This window comes from Delphinapterus leucas, chromosome 1 (assembly GCF_059928025.1).
Source record: "Delphinapterus leucas isolate spDelLeu-1000000601 "Yukka" chromosome 1, BTC_Dleu_Yukka2, whole genome shotgun sequence".
NCBI classification, from domain to species: Eukaryota; Metazoa; Chordata; class Mammalia; order Artiodactyla; family Monodontidae; genus Delphinapterus; species Delphinapterus leucas.
The window spans coordinates 45,827,295-45,851,425 of NC_143129.1; the positions used below are offsets into that span (position 1 = coordinate 45,827,295).

General features: G+C 35.5%; 1 protein-coding gene across 5 annotated transcripts in view; it reads left to right on the forward strand.

Moving 5' to 3' along the window:
• The window catches only part of RCOR3 (REST corepressor 3), a 50,321-nt gene that overhangs the window by 6,545 nt on the left and 19,645 nt on the right, over positions 1-24,131 (forward strand). For 3 of the 5 annotated variants that reach the window (XM_022593455.2, XM_022593457.2, XM_022593454.3), the window contains exons 3-9: positions 2,601-2,678; positions 5,315-5,367; positions 6,993-7,154; positions 8,084-8,208; positions 8,972-9,050; positions 18,378-18,596; positions 23,552-23,629. In XM_022593455.2, coding sequence (XP_022449163.1) covers positions 2,601-2,678; positions 5,315-5,367; positions 6,993-7,154; positions 8,084-8,208; positions 8,972-9,050; positions 18,378-18,596; positions 23,552-23,629 — 794 coding nt within the window. The other 2 variants (XM_089909379.1, XM_089909385.1) reach the window with 2 other exon arrangements.

Consider the following 24,131-nt stretch of genomic DNA (forward strand, 5'->3'; position numbering starts at 1 on the left):
TGGATGCCAGTTTCTGTGAGAAGATCGGGCCCTTAATTACAGTGCTAAGAATTTTTGAGGAAACTTAACTGTTGTTCTTCATGGGCAAGAATACAAAAAAAAAAATAAAAAGTTTATATCTGTTTAAGAAGAGATATTTAATGAAAATATTTTAATTCAGATTTTCTGTAATACAAGAATCAGATGCAAGGAAATATGTCTAAATATTAAGCATGTATGCTATCAAGACTTGAGACTTAATGGAAGCCTTTTCTTTGTTGCATTCCATGTTCTTTTAAGTAGTATTTAAATTATCTTTGTCACAGTCCATAGTGAAAATGAATCAGTCCCATACTAAAGGATTGAAGTTTAGGATACTCACTAGAAATAGCAATAGATTTTATTAATTAAATAAAGGCTTCTGATCAACTTAGATGTCTGTTTTATTTCCACTGAGTGGTTTAGCTATTTTGCTTTTGTGTTTTTATTTTATGTGGTTAAAAATTAAATATATATCTTAATATTTTTTAAAGAAGTTTTCTAAAGACAGCTTAAAATTTATTTTTATTGAATATAAATTTTAGATAATGTACTTCTAACTTGCATTTTCTTAAATTCTCAGCTCCTATTTTTATCCTCTTATTAAAGATAGTTATGACAAAATGCAATATGTTTTGCTTTTAGGTTTATTTTGTTATTATGCTTTTTTCTAATACTTTTATAGTATTCTCTCAATACTTTTTTCTCCATACCTAATTTTTCCTTATAGTAAGACATACATAACTTAACAATTTTAGCTTCATATTGCACTAACAGTGTGTCATTCTCTAACTAAAATTTGTTGATTGAATATGCAGTAGTGATGTGTTATGATTCTCCAAAAATAAAGAACGGCTGAATGACATTAAATTATTGCTTGATAAAGTCTGTAATTGGGAGTATAATAATAGTTACTTTTACCCCTGGAAATGAATATTCTTTATTCTGAATATCTTATAACTTTATAAATGATTACAGTTTAACCTCAGAATTATATTAATGTTTTCTGTGAGTAATTTTGGAATTCTAGGCATTAGTTGCTGGTGGCTATCAACAGCTCTTAGTTTTTGTTTTTGTTTTTGTTTGCGGTACACGGGCCTCTCCGCTGAGCCTGCGCGTCCGGAGCCTGTGCTCCGTAACGGGAGAGGCCACAACAGCTCATAGTTTTAATTAACTTGAATGCACCTAAGAACTAGGAAGAAGCCAGGAAAGGACCATCAAGTATTTAAAGACAGAACCTACTGGCATGGACTTGGCTCTGGGATAGCTGTGTCAGGCCTTTCGTTCATTCTGTCTATTCTTTTTTATTTCTTAATAAATCTTTTTATATATATAAATTAATTAATATATATATTTATTTTTGGCTGTGTTGGATCTTCGTTTCTGTGTGAGGGCTTTCTCTAGTTGCGGTGAGCGGGGGCAACTCTTCATCGCGGTGCGCGGGCCTCTCGCTATCATGGCCTCTTCCCGTTGTGGAGCACGGGCTCCAGACGCGCAGGCTCAGTAGTTGTGGCTCACGGGCCCCGCCGCTCCGTGGCATGTGGGATCTTCCCAGACCAGGGCTCGAACCCGTGTCCCCTGCATTGGCAGGCAGATTCTCAACCACTGCACCACGAGGGAAGGGAAGCCCCTCTGTCTATTCTTAACTTAAATCAGTTTCAATAGAGCTTGATTTTTCTGACTTTTTAGATTATAACAGATTAGAAATAAATTAGAAACAGCAGGCTTCCCTGGTGACGCAGTGGTTGAGAGTACGCCTGCCAATGAAGGGGACACGGGTTCGTGCCCCGGTCCGGGAGGATCCCACATGCTGCGGAGCGGCTGGGCCCCTGAGCCACGGCCGCTGAGCCTGCGCGTCCGGAGCCTGTGCTCTGCAATGGGAGAGGCCACGACAGTGAGAGGCCCCCGTACCGCAAAAAAAAAAAAAAAAAAAATTAGAAACAGCAATAGTATGCTTCTAGATTAGAGGTAGACTCAGATTACATTAAGGAGAAATAGCATTATTAACTTTTCCATGGTTTGACTTTGTTTTCCTCTTACACAGAGTACAAACTTTTATAAAAATAAAAAGTAATAAATGAAATTAACTCTAAAAAGGAATAACTGGCAGATTCCTAGCAAGGAGAACAAGATTAAATAAAAACCATAAAAAGCATATACAGGTATTTAAAAATTATAATAATCTTGGCCCATTTAGATATGGGCAAAACAATTAACTCATCACCTGAGGTATTTGCTCTAGTTTTAAAGCCAGAGTTTTTAATGACTCCTAAGTAACGTATAGAAGGTTAAATCAGATTTACTACCCGTTAAGAAATAGGGATATAAAATGTACTTAATAAAGTCTTTCTTTTTAATTTAAAGAGGGTAAGCTTCAGTGTTTGTGAAATTTCGTTGGTATCTATAAGTGGTATATTTACTATATTTAGTGTATATCTGTTTTCCTTCCTTTGTTTTCCTGTACTTTGTTTCTTTGTCCTCTTTTGCAGGTACTGTACTAAAATAGAAATAAAACTTACTTTGTTTATACTTATTTTGAATGTAAAGTTCATCATATTCAAAATAATTAATTTTTTCCCCAGGTGCTACAAAGTACACCGATAAAGACAATGGAGGAATGCTTGTATGGTCTCCATATCACAGTATCCCAGATGCCAAATGTAAGTTTTCTGAAATTGAATGTTTATGTCAATAGGGAATCTATCAACCAATTCAAAATGCAACTTATATTTGTTTTTGGGTCTCTTAGATTCTCATAAGAAATCAGTTTGTCTTTGTTTTGTTTTGTTTTTTTGATGGAGCTTGTTATGTTAGAATGTTTTTCCTTTTGAAAGATAGTGGGTTGATCATTCCAATTTGTGTCAGGCCCAGGAAGACTGAAAATACCTAGGATCTGATGGCATTGCTGCTTAAATCCTCAAGCAGGGGAGGGAGTTACTATGTAGACATCTGCACAGGCTATTCCTCAGTATATGAAGCTGTAAAGAAATGCCTTCAAACTTCCAAGAGCCCACTATCATTACCATTTTAAAGAGGAAAGGGGAAAGAACTGACTTCAGCAGCCATCAATCAGGTCATCTTTGTGCTCTCCATTTCTGGACGGAGACCTTCTGGATCATTGACCATGCACTTCTTGAATCATGGTGTGGCTTTAGACTTCAATGTGATGTAGCGGACCTGATCCTTTGCGGCACATCAGATATAGGAAACGTGCAGGTAACAAAACTAAGATCCCCACCCCTCCATTCAGTTATCATTTGATTTATTAAAACAAACAAACAAAAACCACTGAACAGCTATTCTAGTGGCTGTAAAATAAGCTTGTCTTTTAAAAATATTTACTAAATCTTAAAGATGTCCCATGATGGTTTATTTAGTTTCATGAAAATTAATGATGTCCTATATATCATGTGCATAGTAAGTCTAGTCATACTTATTGATGCAGTAAGAGAACTAAAAATTGAAAACGGGGTATTATTTTGCATACCTGATAATTCTTCCTATTTAAGAGCTTCAGAATACCAGCAAAAAGTCTAGCTGGTAACCTAGGAATTATATGCCCTTGAGGTATTCTTAACAGAAAACACAAAATTGTACATTTTGTGTACTGAGAAACCTGAAAGAGACGATCAGGTTTTTTGGTTCAATCTTCATTATAGGCAGAGGTTTTCAGTCACAAACTGAGCATTAGGGTGTCATTGGCGTTTGCTGTTTTAGCACTGTTTTATACAATGGTGCATTTCTTAGCAAAATGGAAAACAAAATTCAGAAAGCCAACATGTCCTGGTAGTGGTGTGTCCATGTGGAATATCCAACTGAAGGTACAGGGTAGTGACTTTCATCCCTGGCTGTGCTTGGAATCACTTAGGGGAACTTTAAAAAAAATTCTGTTGATGTCTGGCCTCTACCTCAAACTGATTAAATCAGAAATCTTGGGGGTGGAGCCAGGACTTACTTTTTTAAAGCTCCCCTACTGATTCTAGTGCATAGCCAGGGTTGAGAACCACAGGGTGATTGGTATTGTTCAGCCTTCTATTTATAGGACTATAAGACATTTTTGTTAATCAGCATGTGTTTAGACCTGTCATATGTTTAAGTACTATGGGTTCTAAATAGAATATAATATTTGGATTTTCTTCATCAAAAGCTTCCAGTCTTAGGGAGATATAATAACATCCATAAAAATTAGTTAATCTTAACAGCATTATTGTTATAACAGCATATTTATATATTAAACTGTACTGTACTATTAATAACAGCAAACTCTTAGAAAGTACTTAAAATGGGCCAGATGCTGTTTCAAGCACTTTACATATATTAGCTCATTTAATCCTTGGAGGAATAGTATTAAATATAGTACTATTTTTATCACTATTTATAGTGAGGAAACTAAGGTTCAAAAAGGTCAAGTTAATTGCCTAAAATCCAAAAACAAGTGACAGGGCTGGGAACCAAGTCCAGGTAGCCCAGCTGTTCTAGGATTAGAATTCTCAACCACTGCTTCTCAAAAATGTGCTTAAAGAATTTATATATATATATATATATATATATATATATATAAAATATAGGATCAAGAAGGACTTCACGTAAAACTGAGTCCTGCTGAATGTGAAGTGGCAGATTTCTTAGCAATGAAGCCTTGAAATAGCCAGTATATATATCATCATAGAAACTGCTTATTTAAACAACTCTACTGGCTTGATTACAATAATTGAGGATGAAGAAAAATGGAATATTCAAACATCTTTTGTATAGCTAGCCAGAAGAGCTGAAGAAAATTTTAGGAATACTGAAGTATATATAAATTGTAATTATGTATAGCTGGCAAAACTATAGATAAACCATCCTTTATACAGTAATCAGAAACGGGAAGGTAAAAGCTTTGGGAAAACTCTAAACATGAGATGGGGTCTTAAATAATTGTCTCTTCAAATAAAGACTGCAATAGAAGTTACCTAATATTTTATACTGTAATTAGGCTTTATTGGCTAACCACAGATTGGTCTTTTTTTTAATACAAAAATAATTATAGTAATGTCAGTGAATTTAATAAGTAGATGCTGTATGGTCACAGAGATAACTCATACTAAGTAAAATTTTAAACCAAGTGAACTTCTGATCCTGGTCATAGAAGTGAAAGTCTTTTTTATAGTATTTCATGGAAAATGACTTTGGCTATTTTTTTACCCCTAGAGTGTAATTGTTTTTAAATTTTGCTTTGTTAAAAAAATAAAGAGTCAACCGGGCAAATGAAGTAAATGAGAATAATTAATTATATAACATTGTTTCATTACAGTGGATGAATATATTGCAATTGCAAAGGAGAAACATGGCTACAATGTGGAACAGGTATGTAGAGAAACATTTTAATATTAAAGTTTGCCTCAGTATTTATCACATCCAAAGAACATCTCATGATAGTTTCTGTCTTAAGAAACTGCATAAGTTCAACCAACTTTATAGCTACTACAAAAGTCCTAGCAAAGTCTGACCTTTCATCATCAAGGATTTTGCTTTTATAAACATTATTTATCTCAAGGACTTGAACATTTTTCTCTCGACACCTCTGTTTCTTATCTGTTTTGAGTTCTTAAAGTATCTGAAAGCCTTCAGGACTACTGTAGCAGATGCTCAAGAAAAAGGGAAAATATTTTTAAGTAGAGGTAATTCTCTTTGACTTTTTAACCTAAAAGTCCTAAAAGTTAAACTTTTAATTTAAAGAAATACTTAAGATTTTTAGATTTTGAAGGAAATCATTCACAAAGGGCTTTAAAAAAAATTAGATAACTTTAAAAGGAGATATATATATCCCTAGTAATAAGGGAATGGAGAACATGGAAAAGTAAAAGTGAAATAGAAATTCTTAAATTTCATTTTGACTGAGTAAAAAATCAACCTTTATCAGAATTAATATAAAGTAAGTGAATTTTCTGTAACCTGGATTATTAAGAGCTAACTTTATAGTTAGTAACATGATTAAATAATAGAAAGTCATTTCAGTGAAGCTGAGATGTTTATCTAAATGTAGTTAACTATTCTGTGGATTTTGAAGACTTTGATTACGTATTTTGTTTTTAAGCCTCGGCTTGCTTTCTAATATTTGTTTGAGAAGGTTAATCCTTCAAAATGTGACTATACATATTTTCATTTTCATTTTCAAGGAGTATTACCAAAGTACAGAAATTTAAAACTCACTATTTAAAAAGTTGCTGTATCTCTTCTTAAGAAATAAATCTTTATCCCCTAAATGATACTCTGTACCTTATAGTAAAGATAAAGACCTACCGCTTACTTACGATAGAAGGGAAAGTTGTTGAATTGTTAGAAATTATCCATTTCAGGCTTTCCTATGATTTGGTAATAAAGTCATTGAAGTTATTAATATGCCTCATAATAATTCTTTGTGTATATTATGATAATAAAGAACATTTAAAAATATATGTGGTAAAATATTGTTAAAGTTGCAGTTGAGGTACTCTTACTTCTTAGAAGTATTTAGCCCATGATACACTTGTAACAGGTTAAAACCTAAATATTTCTCTACTGAGTCTTGACTGAGCACTTCTAGTTTTGTGTTATAATTGATAGTTTCATTTAAGTATTGACTTACAGGTTATTTTTCCTTTTAGCATATTTTTCTCTACACATTGACAAATGAATAAATGTGAGTGAAAGTCTTGATATGAGCCTACAAACCTGCTTTAGTAATTATAGCCACTCTCCTCAGCTCACTTTTTCTAGATTCTACAGCAAATATGGTATGTAAGAACATTTACTGTTCTGAGGCCCTGATTAAAAGAAATAAATAAATGAGGTCTGCTACCTGGGCACCCCTGATTAAAAGCCCCAAACTGTGAGTGTGTCTTCAGTTGAAGTCATAGGCTTAAGATTTTAACCTAATTTGTGTTTAACTCTCTTAAGTGTGATGGAACATAAGTCCATTAAAACCAAAGGGGAATGATTTCTCTTCAAAGGCACTTGGCATGTTGTTCTGGCATAAACATAACATTGAGAAGTCCCTTGCTGATCTCCCTAATTTCACTCCCTTTCCGGATGAGTGGACAGTGGAAGATAAAGTCCTATTTGAACAAGCCTTTAGTTTTCATGGGAAGAGCTTTCACAGGATTCAGCAAATGGTATGGTAATTTTGCTCTTACTGTGATTCATACCTGAGTGATAAACTTATTCTATTGTTAAACACTTCCTAATTATTAAAAACAAAAAAGTTTTCCAATCTAATTTTAATTTTTAAAAATATTTTTAAATAAGTATATTTTACATACAGTCTTATTTTCTACTATTCTAATGCATGATCATTATGTGTCATTTCATTGTAATAAATTAACATTTATTATGACTTAAGTATATGTTTAATAGAGTTATTAAATATGTCTGTCATTTCAGGAAAAAAATTTCAATTTTATTTTTAAATGTTTCATTTTTCTAACATTAGGATTTTATTTTCAAATTTATATTCCTTTGGATATGAAAACCAATTTTTAGAAATTCTGTATTATTTCAACATTGTTCAGGTGCTGTTGCTTTTTTTTTATTTAAAGAAAAGCTATTTCTAGTTGTTAAATTTCTAGTATTGTGTCAAAATAATATAAATCTGAGAAGTTGCTACATTAAACTCTTTTAACTTGAATGAATGGAAATTAGATAATGTTTGCAAATATATCTAAGTGTCTTCCATAATCAAAGAGAACATTTTTAATTGGAAGTGTGTGTGCTTGTTTGCCAGTATGACAAAGCAGTGCATGATCATTAGTCATTTTGTAGCTTAAGTCTATTTGCATCATTTATCATTTTAATTTTATCTCTCCTTTCCCTGCTCAGAATAAATAGGAATATTTATTTAGAAATGTGAGTGACATAGGTATGGTGGGGTGCTATGACTATAGCTGCATTTTTTAGCTCTATAATTCATAAAGGTACCTGGGAAAATATTTTTTGTCTATGCTTTTGTTTGCTAAGTATCAAAGAATAATAGAAATATTATTCATTCTGTTAATCAGAGTTTATGAATAAACTTGCTTGATATTAACATGATTTTTTTTTCAAGCTTCCAGATAAGACAATTGCTAGCCTTGTGAAATATTACTATTCCTGGAAAAAAACTCGATCTAGGACAAGCTTGATGGATCGCCAGGCTCGTAAACTAGCCAATAGACATAATCAGGGTGACAGGTGGGTTGAATGCCTTTATGTAGTTACAGGTATTGCTTGTATTTCCTAAGGCAGAACAATTATCACAATACAGTGTAAATGCTTCTTATCCTTACATTCATGTTTCCACTCTGACGAGAAGAACTGAGTGATCAGAAATCTTAATAGTAAGAACTCTCTTCAACTCTTTAACTGTTAATCATAGCCAGCAAACCTTGCAACTGAGTTATATGTGAGTTGTATTTAACTAATCACAAATGCTTCCTTTCAGTACTGATGTATTCAATACATATATTTAGAATATATTAAGAAATATATTCTCTGGCAGATGGTCTTTCCACAGTTATCTGAGTAACTGAGGTCCACATTATTGTAGCTGTATCTTTCTGGTAGTATAAAAGATCGTTTTTTCAGTTCTCCACTTGGAACACATTTATTAATTTGATATAATAACTTATTATTTCAGTTCTCCAGTTGGAAAATAAGTATTATATCAAATTAATAAATGTGTTCTTTTTCCCAAATGATATTTCTTTCTAAATATCTTTCCTATTGGGTCTCTGTTTTTTAGCTAGAAACGTTTGCTTAAATGATTCTATATACCTAAAAGGGTAAATGTTTCTAAACACTACAGAAATCTAAACTATAAAAGCTCATCTTCCCAAGGACAACTCCTGGGGAATATTTAGTAAAATTATTAGCCAGGTATATTGCAGTTTGATGAGAGCACTGGAACACAATAAAAGGAAGTGAATTAAGTTTATTAATCTTTGGTTTTTTTCAGTGATGATGATGTGGAAGAAACACACCCAATGGATGGAAACGATAGTGATTATGATCCCAAAAAAGAAGCCAAGAAAGAGGTAATGATAATCATTAGGGTGCTTATAATTGTTCTACAAATCCACTCCAAAAAACGAATAGTACTTCATATAAAGAAAAACATTTTTATATAATGGGTTAAAAGGTAGTAAATTTCAATGTTAATTGGAGGTTTTTGGAAAAACGATAACATCTAGAACTCCAATTAGCCAGTGAGTTAAGTAATTTTGGGGTTATCTCATCCACTCCGAAGTATAAAAGCCCTGCCACGATGTCTACTCTTTTTTTTTTTTAATAAATGTATTTATTTATTTATTTATGGCTGCATTGGGTCTTTGTTGCTGCACGCAGGCTTTCTCTAGTTGCGGTGAGCAGGGGCTCCTCTTTGTTGCGGTGTGTGGGCTTCTCATCGCAGTGGCTTCTCTTGTTGCAGAGCACGGGCTCTAGGCTTACGGGCTTCAGTAGTTGTGGCTCGAGGGCTGTAGAGCACAGGCTCAGTAGTTGTGGTGCATGGGCTTAGTTGCTCTGTGGCATGTGGGATCTCCCAGGACCAGGGCTCGAACCCATGTCCCCTGCATTGGCAGACGGATTCTTAACCACTGTGCCACCAGGGAAGCCCGATGCCTATTCTTTAATCCATAGAAAAGAAGTAGAACCACCCTCAGATAATACAATATTAGGTGTAGAATATTCTTGGAAAACATTTAGTTTATTCCATGTTATAACAAATTATTAATTAGTACCAGGTATACTGACAGCAGTGAAAATTGAAAGCCGCATCAAAGGAAGACATGGAAGAATCCCCAACTAGAAGAGCACTCATATTCCTCAATTTAATGATAATAACGATGACTTAAAATCATTAAAAAGAAAAGTTTTAAATTGATATGCATGCTCATTTATTAAGGCAAGGAATTACATAATTGTAAAAAAATAGACCAAATGTTGATGGGTAAAGGCTTGTGATGTATTGGCAGCTGTGGAATAGTGAAAATAACATTGAAAATTGGAGAATGTGACTTCATCCAATATGACTCCCATTCCTCCTCTTAAGGAACTCAATGCCATGGCCCATTCTGGCCCTTGTCATCTTTCATCAATGAAATTTAATAAATCCTACCCTTAACTTGATATTTTACTGATTTTCTTACTACTGCTAAATGTTCTCAAATTCCTTGATTCCTTCATTTCTTTTCCAAGTCTCCTTGTTTCCCTAAACCATAGACCAAATGACCAATTACTTAAGTTGCTCTCTTCCCAGTATCTTTGACTCCCCATTTCTCTCACCCTTCTGCTATTCCTTCTCTAACCCTATAAACCCACAATGCTGGATCAATTGCTATTCTTGGTCTGGTGTAGCAGGAGAAAATTGCAGGATCATGTACATTGTTGCTACTTACAAAAAGTAGTTTCCAATCTCAGTGTAGCCCTTAGCACCTCTCAGTTTTTTTTAACCTGTAATTTTCAGTTTTTTCCATTGGTAAAATTAAAAGGTTCTGACAATCAAAGAGGTAATATGTATAAAAGTACTTATTACAGTACCCAGTACATAATAAATCTTGAATAAAATTTATTATGTAAGCAACTGTTTGAACATTCATCCTTTGCTACACATCACCTACCACCTCTCCACTCCCCTAAAAAAGCTTAGCAGATAACTTCACTTTCTACTTCATGGAGAAAATATCAAGCAGGAACACCCTTAAATTCCAGCCCTTCCCCTAACCTCTGTGCTACCATACTAGCCTTTTTATCTGAGTATATTTACACTTAGGATGTTATATTAAAATTATTGTCTTTTGCCCACTTTTGCCCACTAAGCTGTGAACTCTTTGAAGTCAGGGCCTCAGCAACACTGGAACATCTGGTATCCCCTAGCACTTCACATAGTACTCATTGTCCACTTCCTTGCTGGTACTTGATAGGATCAGATTTTTAAAATGTCAGAAATCCAGTAATATGAAATTACTGAATGAACAGTCTGAGCTGAATGCCTCTCTCTCAAGATAGGCCCCTCCCCTTGTTCTGTATAATTTCACTGCTTGTTTGACCTATCTTATCCCCTCATATTGCCTCTAGGACCTTCTGTTTGTCATACTTTCAACCTTTTCATTGCAGCCCAGAAGTAAGCTCTAGTCTTTCGTTTAAAAGCATGACTATCTCCCAACCAGTCTAGAAAGAATTATCCTCCTTAGCATGGCTTCACTTGAGTTTACTTCAGTCAGACTTCTGTCCCTTTACTTCTCTGAAACTGCTGATAGGCCAGCAGTGACCTGCTAACTGCCACATCCAAGGACTGGTTTCTCAGTGTACTCTCCTTGTGCTTCCTGTATTATTTCAAGTTATTGACCCCTCCCTTCTTCTGAAAATCTCTTTTTGAGTTTTCTAACACCATTCTCTGATTCCTGTCTACCTTTTTAACCATTGTGTCTCAGTTTTAGTGACTTCTTTTTCTCAATTACTCTGTTCATTTTGTCATTACCATTTTTAATTCTCTCTCTCAAATAACTGTAAATTTTGTTCTTTTCTCTTTGGTCTTCTAGGTGACTGCCTTATTTTTAGGTTCTCTTCTCTGAATTACTGACATTTTCTATCTTATCTTAATTTACCTTATCTCCATGCCTCCAGACTCTGCACCACGCCTTCCAAGTCCATTCTTCACCCTGCTGCCAAAGCAATCTTTTTAAAACCAAATTTACTGTTTGCAACCCTTCCATGGCTTTGTCCATAGGATAAAACAGTCTTTCTAGTTAGGCATTCCCTGCCCCACCCCACTTATTTCACATTCCTAAGAGAGTTTCAGATAAGTGTTTTAGTTCCCCCAGCCTTTGTTCTTTGTTGGTCCATTTTTTTTTCTAGAATTCCCTTTCTTCTCAAATCTGCCAGGCAAATTCCTCATAACTCTGCAACATGTAGCTTGTCTATGAACTCTCCTGTGCCTTATGTTGAATTGACCACCTCCTCAGTTTTCTTTAAATCCGTTGCAGTACTCATTGAGCTAAGTGGTACTTGTTTACATCTGGTTTCCCCTCACCTGCTTACCTATCCCTGGGTGGTAAGCCCTTAAAGAGCAAGAATTGTGTCTTAACTACAGGGCCTGGTAGATAGTAGGCTTTCAGTCAAATTTATTTTAACAGATGAGAATATATGTTATGAATTCTTAATTACTGTACAAATATGAGAGATTAGGGATTTGGGTTTAGTTATGTAGGAAATGTATGTATGTGGAATACTGTTTTTTCCAACTATGCAAGATGGTACTTACACATTTGGTCTTTTGTTGGCCTGTGATCTCATCCTGTTAGCAAATGTAGTGAGGGGAGTAAAAGTTAAAAAGTGTTAAAAACATACTGCAAGGTTGTGGTCCGAGGCTCGTACTGTTTGTCAGCAGCTTCATTCATTTCTCTGTTCTTTCACAGATGATAGGGACACCACTCAGGGAATGATACTATAGCATTGCCTTTAACACACATCTTTATAGCTGCTTCTGCATGTTGTTGACACATTATATGGAAAGGTTTTTATTTTTAACTTTTAAAAATTATGAACTATACATACCATAGACTATGTACAATTTAAAGAATAATAATAAAACAAACACCAGTGTGTCCATGACTGAGCTCAAGAAACAGAAGTCCTTTGTGTATGTTTTCTTTATTGCACCCCTCCCTTCTTTCCAGTGGGAACATCTATCCTGAAATTTATCAATTATTCACTCCCTTTTTTATAGTTTTATCACAAAGTTATGTATCTCTGAGCAACTCACATTTAGTTTTGTACATTTCAGACTTGATTTAAATGGAATTATATTGTATGTGTTCAGCTACCCGCATTTTTTTGTTGCTGTCCAACATGTTTTTGCAGTTCATTTTCATTGCTGTATTACAGTGTTCCCTTGTATGCATATGCTACAACTTAACCACTCTCTAATTAATGGACATCATTTCTAGCTTTTTATTATTATGAACAATACTGATAAGAACATACCCTGGATACATATATATAAGAGTTCCTTTGGGACAGTGGTTCTCAGCTAGGTTTAGTATTACTCACATAAAGGGCATTTAAAAATTATGGATGTGTTTTTGGTTGATGGGCACCACTGGCATATAATGGGAAAGGGATGCCAGCTCTCCTGAAATGCACAGCACAGATTGTTCCACCAAAATGCCAGCAGTGACTTAGTGAGTAATAATGCCCTAGGATTGTTTGGAGTGGAATTACTGTATTTTAGGGTATAACCATGTTTAACTTTCCTAGGTAATGGCAAATCATTTTCTACATTTGATGTACTTCTGTTGGGCTATGAGAGTACTCATTATCCAGTTCCTTGCCAATACTTTATGTGGTAAGACTTTCAAGATGTTAGAAATCTGATAACCTGAAATGGTATCTCATTGTGTTCTCAGTTCATTCATGAGATTACTAATAAGGCCGATTATTTTTCCATCTGTTGTCTATTATTGTGTCTTTTTTTAATGCTTATTTGTGTTTGTTTTTTATCTATTGGTTTGGTTTTGTCTTTTTCTTAAAGACAATGTATAAAATTTTTAAGTTTTAAAGTTTTGTTTTTTACACTTAAGTCCTTGATCTTTCAGTAATTAGGTTTTGTTTATGTTGTGAGATAGAGACCCGTTTTTATTTATTTGTTTTCCAATATGGAAGCGAGTTCATTTCTTTCAACTGGTCTGCCATGTCAGCTTCATCATAGATGAGGTTTCTATATATGTATGGCTCTCTTGTCAGTTATATATCCCTTGTCAGTCACACAATGTCTTGATTACTATAACTTTATAAGTCTTGATAGCTGCTAGGATGAGTCCCATTACTTGGTAGTGCTTCTAAAGGTGAAAGTCCTTGGCTATTTTTGGACTTTTGCTCTCAAACTTCAAAGTAGGAAAGTGCTACTTGATGTTCCGTTGAATCTACATATAAACTGGAGAGAAATGAATCTTTAATTGTTTGTAGATTAGTTTGCATTTCCTATATAGAGGTTTATATTATCTGAAAATAACAGCAGTTTTATTTCTTTTCAGTCCTTATAATACCTTTTATTTCTTCCCTTACTGAACTGGTTAGAATCACCAGTATAATGTTGAATGAAGTTATGATAGCAAATATTTTTATCTTATTCCTGACTTTAGAGAGAATGATTTTTACGTTTCCACATCAAGTAGGATGTTATTAAAGGTTTTTGACTTGCTCACATGACTGGTAGTTGATATACTAGCTGTTAGCTAGCATTCCTCTCTAGCCTGGTGGTCCCTTAGTAATTTGGTTTCTGACCATGGCTGGTTGCCTCCAAAGTAATCATCCCCAAATCTACTGCATTCTGTTGGTTTTAAGTGAGTTACTAAAGTTGGTCCAGAATCAAGGAGAATGGGAGAGAGTCCCACTTCTCAGTGGTTGAAATGTTGAGGAATTTGAGGATATGTTTTAAAACCTCCAAGTCTAGAATGTCGAATTTTCATAAATGTTTTTCCATGTGTGCTTGAGAGTAATACATACTCTAATTATTGGTTACAGGTTTTTTATGTGTCTTAATTGAAGCTTGTCAGTTATATGCTTGAAATCAATATTCTGTTACTGCTTGCCTACTTGCTAGGGTTGTTTCAGTTGGTGTTTATGTGCTTATCTGATGGATTATTGAGAAATAATACATTTTATATTTTGAAGCTATTGTTATTAGGTGTATAGAAATTGTTTTATCTTGTTGAATTGAACCTTTTATCAATATGTAATGACCCTTTCATCTCTTTTGATGTCTTCTACTTTTCAAGATTATTTTGTCTGATATAACTCTATCACCTTTCTTTTGTTAAGTGTTTGCCTGGTATATCTTTTTTTTTTTTTTTTTTTTGTGGTACATGGGCCTCTCACTGTTGCGGCCTCTCCCGTTGCGGAGCACAGGCTCTGGAGGCGCAGGCTCAGCGGCCATGGCTCACGGGCCCAGCCGCTCCGCTGTATGTGGGATCCTCCAGGACCAGGGCACGAACCCGTGTCCCCTGCATCGGCAGGCGGCCTCCCAACCACTGCGCCACCAGGGAAGCCCTGCCTGGTATATCTTTATTGCTTATTTTCAACATTTCTGTGTCCTCACATTTTAAGTATGTGTCTTACAGGAGCATATAGGTTGGGTTTTATATTTTATCTAGAGAGTTTAGCTCCTATATACCAGTCATGATCATTGATATTTGTATTTTTGTTCTTTCTTATTTTTACCTTCTATTTGACTTGCTTTTTCTGGTTTTCTTTCCCCTCCTTTATGGCCTTCTTTTTGGATTAAGAATCCATCTCTTGTTTGATTTTTTTTTTTTAACTGTCTACTAGTTTGGAATGTTTCTATATTTCTATTCTTACTGTGTATTCTGGAAATTTTATTCTGCATATTTAACTTAAAGCCTAATATTGGTGTTTTTAATGGGATTCTAATTAATATAAGACCCTTAGGCTGCTTTGACTTCAACCACTATCCTCTTGATTTATATGCTATTTTTGCCAAGTTTTAGTTACATCTTATTTTTTAAAGTATCTCATATTAAACACATAGTCGGGGTTAGTTTAGATTTACTCACATGCTTAAAATTAATTTTGCTTATCATTCTTTCTTGAATCTTAGAACTTCCTTTGAAAATAATTTTTCTTTTTTCTAAAGTGTATCTTTTACAGGTTAATTTAGTGAGTCTATTGATTATAAACACAGTCAGTTTTGGAATGTCCAAAATGTCCTTCCTTGTTCTTGAACACTTAGTTTTGCTGGGGTTAGACTCCTAGGTTGATGGATATTATTTGAAGATATTATTCTACTGCTTTCTGATTTCTGTCATTGCTTTAGAGAAGTCTGCTGTCAGGCTAGTTACCATTCCTTTGGAGGTAATTTAGCTTTTCTCTTTGTCTGCTTTTATGATCTCTTCTTTGTCTTTAGTGTTCTGTAGTTTCATTTTAATGTATCTGGGTATGGATTTCTTTTTTTAAACTTGCTTCGGATTCATTTGTACTTTCTGAATCCTGTCTTAAGTTCTGTAAAATTCTCATTTGTTGTCTCTTTGAATATAGATTCTTCCCTCATTCTCTCTATTCTTTCTTTTGGGAATTCTTTTAGAAATGTAATGGACTTTTCACGTGTCTCTTAACCACTCATATTTTCCATCCTTTTGTCTTTCCATACTTCTGTACTATGTTTTGGGCATTTTTCTCATATGTGCTTTTGAAGTCACTAATTTTCTTTTGAGCTCTGTCTGATCGGCTAAGTAACCCATCCATTGAGTTTCTAATCTTATTTATAATATTTTTTATTTCTAGGTGTTCTATTTGGTTCTTTTGCATATCTGCTTGGTCAGTTTTGATAGACTCATTTCTTATAAGAATATTCCATATTTTCAGTTCTTTTATTTCTTTGTACACATATAACACATTTATTGTATTCTCTTTACCTAGTAATTGTAATATTTGTCATCTTTGCAGATATAATTCTATTGTTGGCTTTCTGCTGTGTTTCACTCATGAGGCTTGTTTGGCACTTTGTGGTTGTGAGCTCATTTTCCTTGGAACATATTTGTTGAAAATTTTTGAGACCTGGTTTTACAGTGCATTCTTCTGAGGATAGCTTGCCTTTACTTCTGCTAACTGTCTGAAGGCCCTACCAACCTGAGACACTTCAGAGTACATTTTCGACTTGGAGTTTTTCAGGCCAGACATTCCTGTAAATTTAGTCCCCAAACCTGCCTGAATATAGGCCTGTGGTTAGGGATTCTTAGGGAAGACTTTTTGGTTTCTTTCCTTTCCTTTCGGCCAAAGATGAAGTAGGCATGACTTTCTTTAATCATCTTCTCCCTCTGCAGGGCAGGGGCACTTTTCCTACTTTGCACAATGATGGAGTCCCCTTCCAGAGTTCTGGCTTTATCTCCTGTGCCCTGCACCTGTTGTCCATTGAAGCCTAGGCAAATGTCAGCTCCTGCATCCTTGCTTATCCCTCTGGTTTCCTGCTTTCTCATCATTTCTGGTCTCTGAGGGATTTCCTCACCTCTCTGCCAGCTCAGAAATTAACTTAAAAGATTTAAAAAATATGTTTGATCTAGGGACTTCCCTAGTGGCACGGTGGTTAAATATCCCCCTGCCAATGCAGGGGACACGGGTTTGAGCCCTGGTCCAGGAAGATCCCACATGCCATGGAACAACTAAGCCCATGCGCCACAACTGCTGCGCCTGCGCTCTAGAGCCCATGAGCCATAAGTACTGAGCCTGTGCACCACAACTACTGAAGCCCTCGTGCCTAGAGCCCGTGCTCCGTAACAAGAGAAGCCACCACAATGAGAAGCCCATGTACCACAACAAAGAGTAGCCCCCATTCACCGCAACTAGAGAAAGCCCGCACGCAACAAAAACCCAATGCAGCCAAAAATAAATAAATTTATTTTTTAAAAAAAATACTTGATCTAGCAATTTTAGAAGTGCTATACTGGGAGGAGTTTCCCTGAACATCAAATCTGCCATGTGTTGCTTTGAGTTGCATTTTAAGCAACAAGGTGGATTATACTTCACTATACAATTATTTTGTGACTTTTTTTGGAGTTTCTTTTCTAAAGAATTGGATTATTAAGTCTATTCAGTGAAATAGCCTTCAGCCTAATGGACACAAGTTTCTAATGGATTCCTGTCTCAGAAGCACAGAATAACATTGTATTTTTACATCACACTTTAAGAATATTGCAAGTAATAATGAAATTCTCCTTAAGAGTTTATGGTGATCATTGTTAGAACTTTCCTAACCTCTTCCAAAATGCAGATTTGAACTTTATTTTATTCACGGATAAATAGACTTGGAGTCTAGAAATGTTGTTAGGATTAAAATAACCCTGTGCCCTTTTTAATTTTTAGAAGGCATAGTTCTCTTTCACCAGCGCTAAAGTGAGAATGAGATGTTACCTCTTTTTTACCAGTTGTCTAATTTGCCACTTGTCATGATTCCTAATTTGCCCTTTTTTTTTACTTTCTTTAAAACTTTGCACTTAATAAGTTATAGCTTCCCCCTCCCCTTTATTGCTGAGGGAAAATATATCCCATCTTGAAGCAAACAGAAATAGTTTAGAGTCCACCTTATTTTTTCATTTGTTCATAGTCCTCTGGGCATAGAAACCAAACATTTTATTGAGTGGATTAATCAAAGATACGTTATGGTATATGCTCATTTCCTCCTAATTGATGAGTTGTTGTGTGTGTGTGAATTTGGACTTGTATGTAATATAATTGGTTAGAAGTATTTTGTAGGTGTACTTAGTGTAACAGATACTTCTACTAGTAATAGACTGTTTTCAGTTTATACATTTGTAAAAACCAAATGACCTATTATTCTGTCTTTATTCTTCCAGGGTAATACTGACCAACCTGTCCAAACTAGCAAGATTGGACTTGGGAGGAGAGAATATCAGAGTTTACAACACCGCCATCATTCTCAGCGTTCTAAGTGCCGTCCACCTAAGGGCATGTATTTAACCCAGGAAGATGTGGTAGCTGTTTCCTGTAGCCCCAATGCAGCCAACACCATCCTGAGGCAACTGGACATGGAGTTGATCTCTTTAAAACGTCAGGTATTTTATAAAAATCATATTTTCGATGATTCTATCTATTTTGCTTATATACTTTTATCTCAGTAAACTCAAGTTTTTTTGCAGATTTTCTCAGCCACTCATTTACATAAGTTTTGTTTTTTTATTTACCTTGTTTCCAAGTTATAAGATGCCTCTGTCTTTCTAGATTTGAATCCCAGCATTGCTACCTGTTAGCTTTGTGATGTTGGGAAATACTGAAGTCTCTATAAGCTTCAATTTTTTTATTTATAAAATTGGGCGTAATAATCATACTTCTCTCACAGGTGGTTGGGAATTATTTGAGATAATGCATGTAGATTGTTCAGCAGTGTTTGGCACATTTTGAATGCTCGGTGAATAATGGCTGCCCTCTTCATTATTATCATTATCACCAGTAGTAGTAGCAGCAATATTATTTAAAAGTATCATTATCATAATCAGGTAGTGGTTAAGTTAGGCTTTAGAGTCAGTGATCCTAAGTTCTAACCCTAGCTACACTGTCTACTTCCTGCGCAACCATAGAGGAGCTTGTTCAACTTCTCTCAACTTCAGTTTTCCCATCTCAAAATGAGGATAATAATATTTTTGCTTGGGGGGAATTAAACAAGATAGTATATGGTAAGTGCTTAAAACATTACTGCCTTGCACATAATATGTACTCAATTAATGGTTGTTATTAGGTCTCCGGTCTTTCTCAGTCATGTTTTCCTTTATTTATTTGTTTGTTTCTCTTGTTTTAGGTACTCTTCTAAGTCTGTACTTTCTTGCTCTAAATTAACCAGCCTTACACTATTTGCCAGAGACTTCTGAGTCTACTTCTCAAGCTGTGGCTTTTCTCCCAAGCTCTATAGCTACATTTCCAGCTGCGAGCTAGACATCTCATCTAACCCCCAAAAGATTTCTTTCTGTGTTCCTTGTCTGTTGAAACATCTGAATCATCCTTGACTCATCCCTTGCCTTTATCACTCCCCCAACACACACAAACATAAGTGGTAAGTTATGTGAGTTTCATCTCTGAAATTTCCTTTAAATCAATCCCCTTATTTTTAATCTCATCCCTACTACCCTTGTTCAGGCCCTTATCACCTCTTATCTGACAATCCCTGTCTTGTTGATTCTCCTTGCTGTCCATCTCTCTTCAGCTCTATGTTACACATTGTTATTAGTGTTATCCTTTTAAAATCCTGGTGTAATCCAGATGACTCATCTTAAAACTCTTCATTAATTTCCACTTGCCTTTAGCAGGTTACAGCAGAGCTAGACAGGAATTTATAGGAAGGTCATGTTAAGAAATTTAAAATTCATCATGAGTTAGAAAACCACTGAAGGATTTAAAAGAGGTATAACATGGTCATATTTATGTTTTTCGGCTTTATCTCTTCGTATTTTTTTTTCCAGTTGCTCTAGGGATTATAATATGCATCCTTAGCTTACAGTGTCATCCTCGCTTAGATATTACAATGTGCATCCTTAGAGTTAATATTATACCACTTCACATATAATGTAAGAACCTTGCAACAGGGTAGTATGGACCAAGATAGTTTTTCTCTATACCAAACATTCAAATTTCTCTATCCCTTGACCCTGGTTACTCACCCAAACTGCTTTTATATTTCTGTTTTCTTCTCCAGCAAAGTTCCTGAATAAATATCTATCACATTAGCTTACTCTGCTTTCTTACCACTTATTCTCAGAGGCTTCCCAGTCTAATTTCTTCCCTACATCCCATCGCAGTTCTGCCACTGAAAAAGCTATCTTAAGATTGTTTATGAACAAGTTGCCAGGTCTAATGCCCTCTTCTTGGTTCTTATCTCTTTTGACAACCACTTCTTCCTTCTTAGAATTCCTTTGTTTTGACTTATATGACCCTGGACTCTCAAGTATATATATAGTATATATATGATTGAATGCTTTGCCTTTAGTCGAACCATACTTGTGTGCAACACTCCCATCTTCCAACCCACAGCACTCCTTCTCTTTAGAGAACTTCTGAAACACTTTGCCTGTGATATTTTTAAAGTGCGCAGAATTTTTTTTTTTGCAGTACGCGGGCCTCTCACTGTTGTGGCCTCTCCCGTTGCGGAGCACAGGCTCCGGATGCGCAGGCCCAGCGGCCATGGCTCACGGGCCCAGCCGCTCCGCAGCATGTGGGATCTTCCCGGACCGGGGCACGAACCCGCGTCCCCTGCAACGGCAGGCGGACTCTCAACCACTGCGCCACCAGGGAAGCCCTCGCAGAATTTTTTTAAGTAATGAAGGAATAAAATGTACTCAGTCACCTGTAATCATACTTAATCCTCAACACTACTACTTCACTACTACCTCACTTAAGACTATTTTTATTGATTTTTTAAATTAATTTATTTTTTTAATTTATTATTTTTGGCTGTGTTGGGTCTTCGTTGCTGCACACAGACTTTCTCTAGTTGCAGTGAGCGGGGACTACTCTTCATTGCGGTGTGCGGGCTTCTCACTGCGGTGGCTTCTCTTGTTGCGGAGCACGGGCCCTAGAGCGCGCGGGCTTCAGTAGATGCAGTGTGTGGACTCAGTAGTTGTGGTTCATGGGCTCTAGAGCGCAGGCTTAGTAGTTGTGGCACACGGGCTTAGTTGCACCGCAGCATGTGGAATCTTCCCGGACCAGGGCTCGAACCCGTGTCCCCTGCATTGGCAGGCGGATTCTCAACCACTGCACCAACAGGGAAGTCCTATTGATTTTTACAAAGGAACTTTTTTAAAGCTTTAAGTTCCTTTCTTGGATATTCGTTTGATGTGTAACATAGTAAAGATTTGCGCTCTTGGATTTGCAAATTCTACCACTTTTGTATCCCAGACGCATCTCATAAGCAGTGTCCAGACTGAATTCTTCCGTGCCCACAAGGTATCTGTTCCTCTTTTTGCATTCCCTGTCTGGGTGAATAGCACCACATACACTCAGTTACTCAAACCAGTGACCAAAGAGTTATCCTTGATTACTCCCCCTCCCTAATTCTCCACAATCAGTTGTTTACAAAGACGTCTTAATTTTGTTTCCAGGTTATTCCTTAACCCATCTCTGTGCACCACAGCCACCGCCACCCCTTCATTTCTACTGTTTAAATCGAAGTCCTCAACGTTTCTCATTCGGATTGTTACATTAACTTCTATCTTCTTCACCCCATTCTCTTCTCCAGATTACTACTGGAATTATCGTTATAAAAGTGAAATATGGTTGTGTTGCTCCCTTGCTTAAGGTTTCCTTCAGTCTTTAGGCAAGATTCAAATTCTTTGGTCTGGCCCCAGCCTAACTGCTTGCTGCTGCTTTAGGGCTGTCATGTCTTTCTAATGCTATTCTGCCTGGAAGACATTCCTTCCCCACAATCTTGTCTACCTGCTTCATTGTTATTAATCCATTAAAACTCAATTTAGGTGTCATCTCCTCTGGAAAACTTTCCCTAATCTTCCCCATGATCCACACCTGCTAACACATGCAAACACACTTACTCTCTTCTTTCTCTCTCCAAGACTACGTTAGGTGTTTTAGCACTTATCATACTTTTATATTTATTTATCTCCCCACTAATCTATGAAATCCCTAAAAACTGAGACTTCACATTTTATCTCTTTATATCTATCTAACATGGCTGATGAATTAACTTCATTTGAACCAACCTAGATTTATACATTTTAGCTTTGTTTTTAAGATCTCAGGTGAAAAAAACTTTTGCACATCACTTTATAAATATCAGATTGTCCATACCGGAAAAACAAAAAATAGAAAAAAAATAAACAAATGAACAAACAAAAAATCCTAACCCTTAATATTCTAGGTAGAGATTAACAAAATTGCTAGTGGAATAGTAGTTTCAAACTTGGCATGGTTCAAAATCAGGTTCTACCTCCTATTTCTATAGCCTTGGGAGTTTCTTAATTTCTCTGTACCTTACCTTCCTCATCATTAAATTGTTACAATAGAAATAGTTCTGCTATAATGCTTGTTTTGAAAACATGAATTTTTTCCAACACAGTTGATATACTAGGGAACAGTTTGAACATAATGTGACTTTTGCATTTGCTTACATGTGATTTTTGTTAGGGAAAAACTACATCTTGCTGAGTACATGCCCACACACTTCAGATGTATACCAGCTACCTCAATTCACTGTGTGTTATGTGCCATCCACATCCACATCTGCTGTTAAAACTTTTTGCCTGTTTTCAAATAACCCTTCTTCAACCACTTCCCAATGACTCACAAATTGCAGTTATTTTGACACCCACTTACGTAATCAACCTTTTAAGGTAAAGTATCATCTTTATTGTAACGCTTGTGGATTTCTTTACTATTTGAATGTATAAAAACTATGCTATCATTTTTATTAGGTGTCTGTCTTACGTGTCACTGATGAAGTTTTTGAGTGTTGTGTCCCAAGCTCCTTTTCCCCATAAGCCCTGTGGTTTTTATTGTGCAGTTTTGCCTAGTACAGTGGCTTTTGAGAATGCATATGTCAGGTTATAACAGAACTGATTGTACTTACTTCACAGAGTAGTTATGAGAATTAAGTGATTTATTACATATGATGCACCGACAATGATGCTTAACATAATAAACACCTAATAAATATTATCCACTGTCATCATTATTATTCTTATTAGAATAATTGTTATTTGATCAAAGCATTATGGTAATGAGAAATATTGGTGGAATTTAATCCCTATATATACCAGTTGTCTTGGATTATAAGAGACATTGTTACAGATATTCAAACACTATCATTTATGAGTCTGTTAGATATGTATATAGTTGATGTGTATATTACTTGAATGAGTGTTGTATCATACACTAAGTGTGATAAGTGTCCTATCCTCACGAACTTCAGTTTAACAGGGTGTTGATATATATCCTTTTCACTTATTGAATACTCAAAAATTCACCTAAGTAGATGATCTAATTCATATTTTGGGTTATTTTGTTGAAGGTTCAGAACGCTAAGCAAGTAAACAGTGCACTTAAACAGAAAATGGAAGGTGGAATTGAAGAATTCAAACCTCCTGAGGTATGTTATTGAGGAGTACATGTGCTAAGTACAGTGAAACCTTGTTCTTTGAGTTATCCAGTGTTCAACTACTATTTTGGTTACATGTTAATACTTTGAAGGTTTTATAATATGGATAATTTATTATGTCTCTATTTTGTCATTTAAATAGTTACTCTCTTGAGACTTGGCTAATGATTTACATTAAATCATTTCGTCCCTGTCCTTAGCACTTCTTATCAAGCAAAGTAATTAGGGAAAATAGCGATACTAGTAGGCCCAGTGCATGTGAAACTAGAAGGTCATTAATGAACAAGCCAGGGCATTTTTAGGCCTAGAGCAGTGTTTGTTCAAAGCCCTTTCCTACCTGTGTAAATTGGTAACAGGAAGAAAAGATCACAAAAAAAGGAGCTCATTTTAACAGTTTTAACAAAATTTTACTTTAATTTTGTGTATTTGGATTTTGGCTCAGGTTTCCAATTAGGATTTTAGTAGGTGGACTTACATTCTTGTACTCATATCC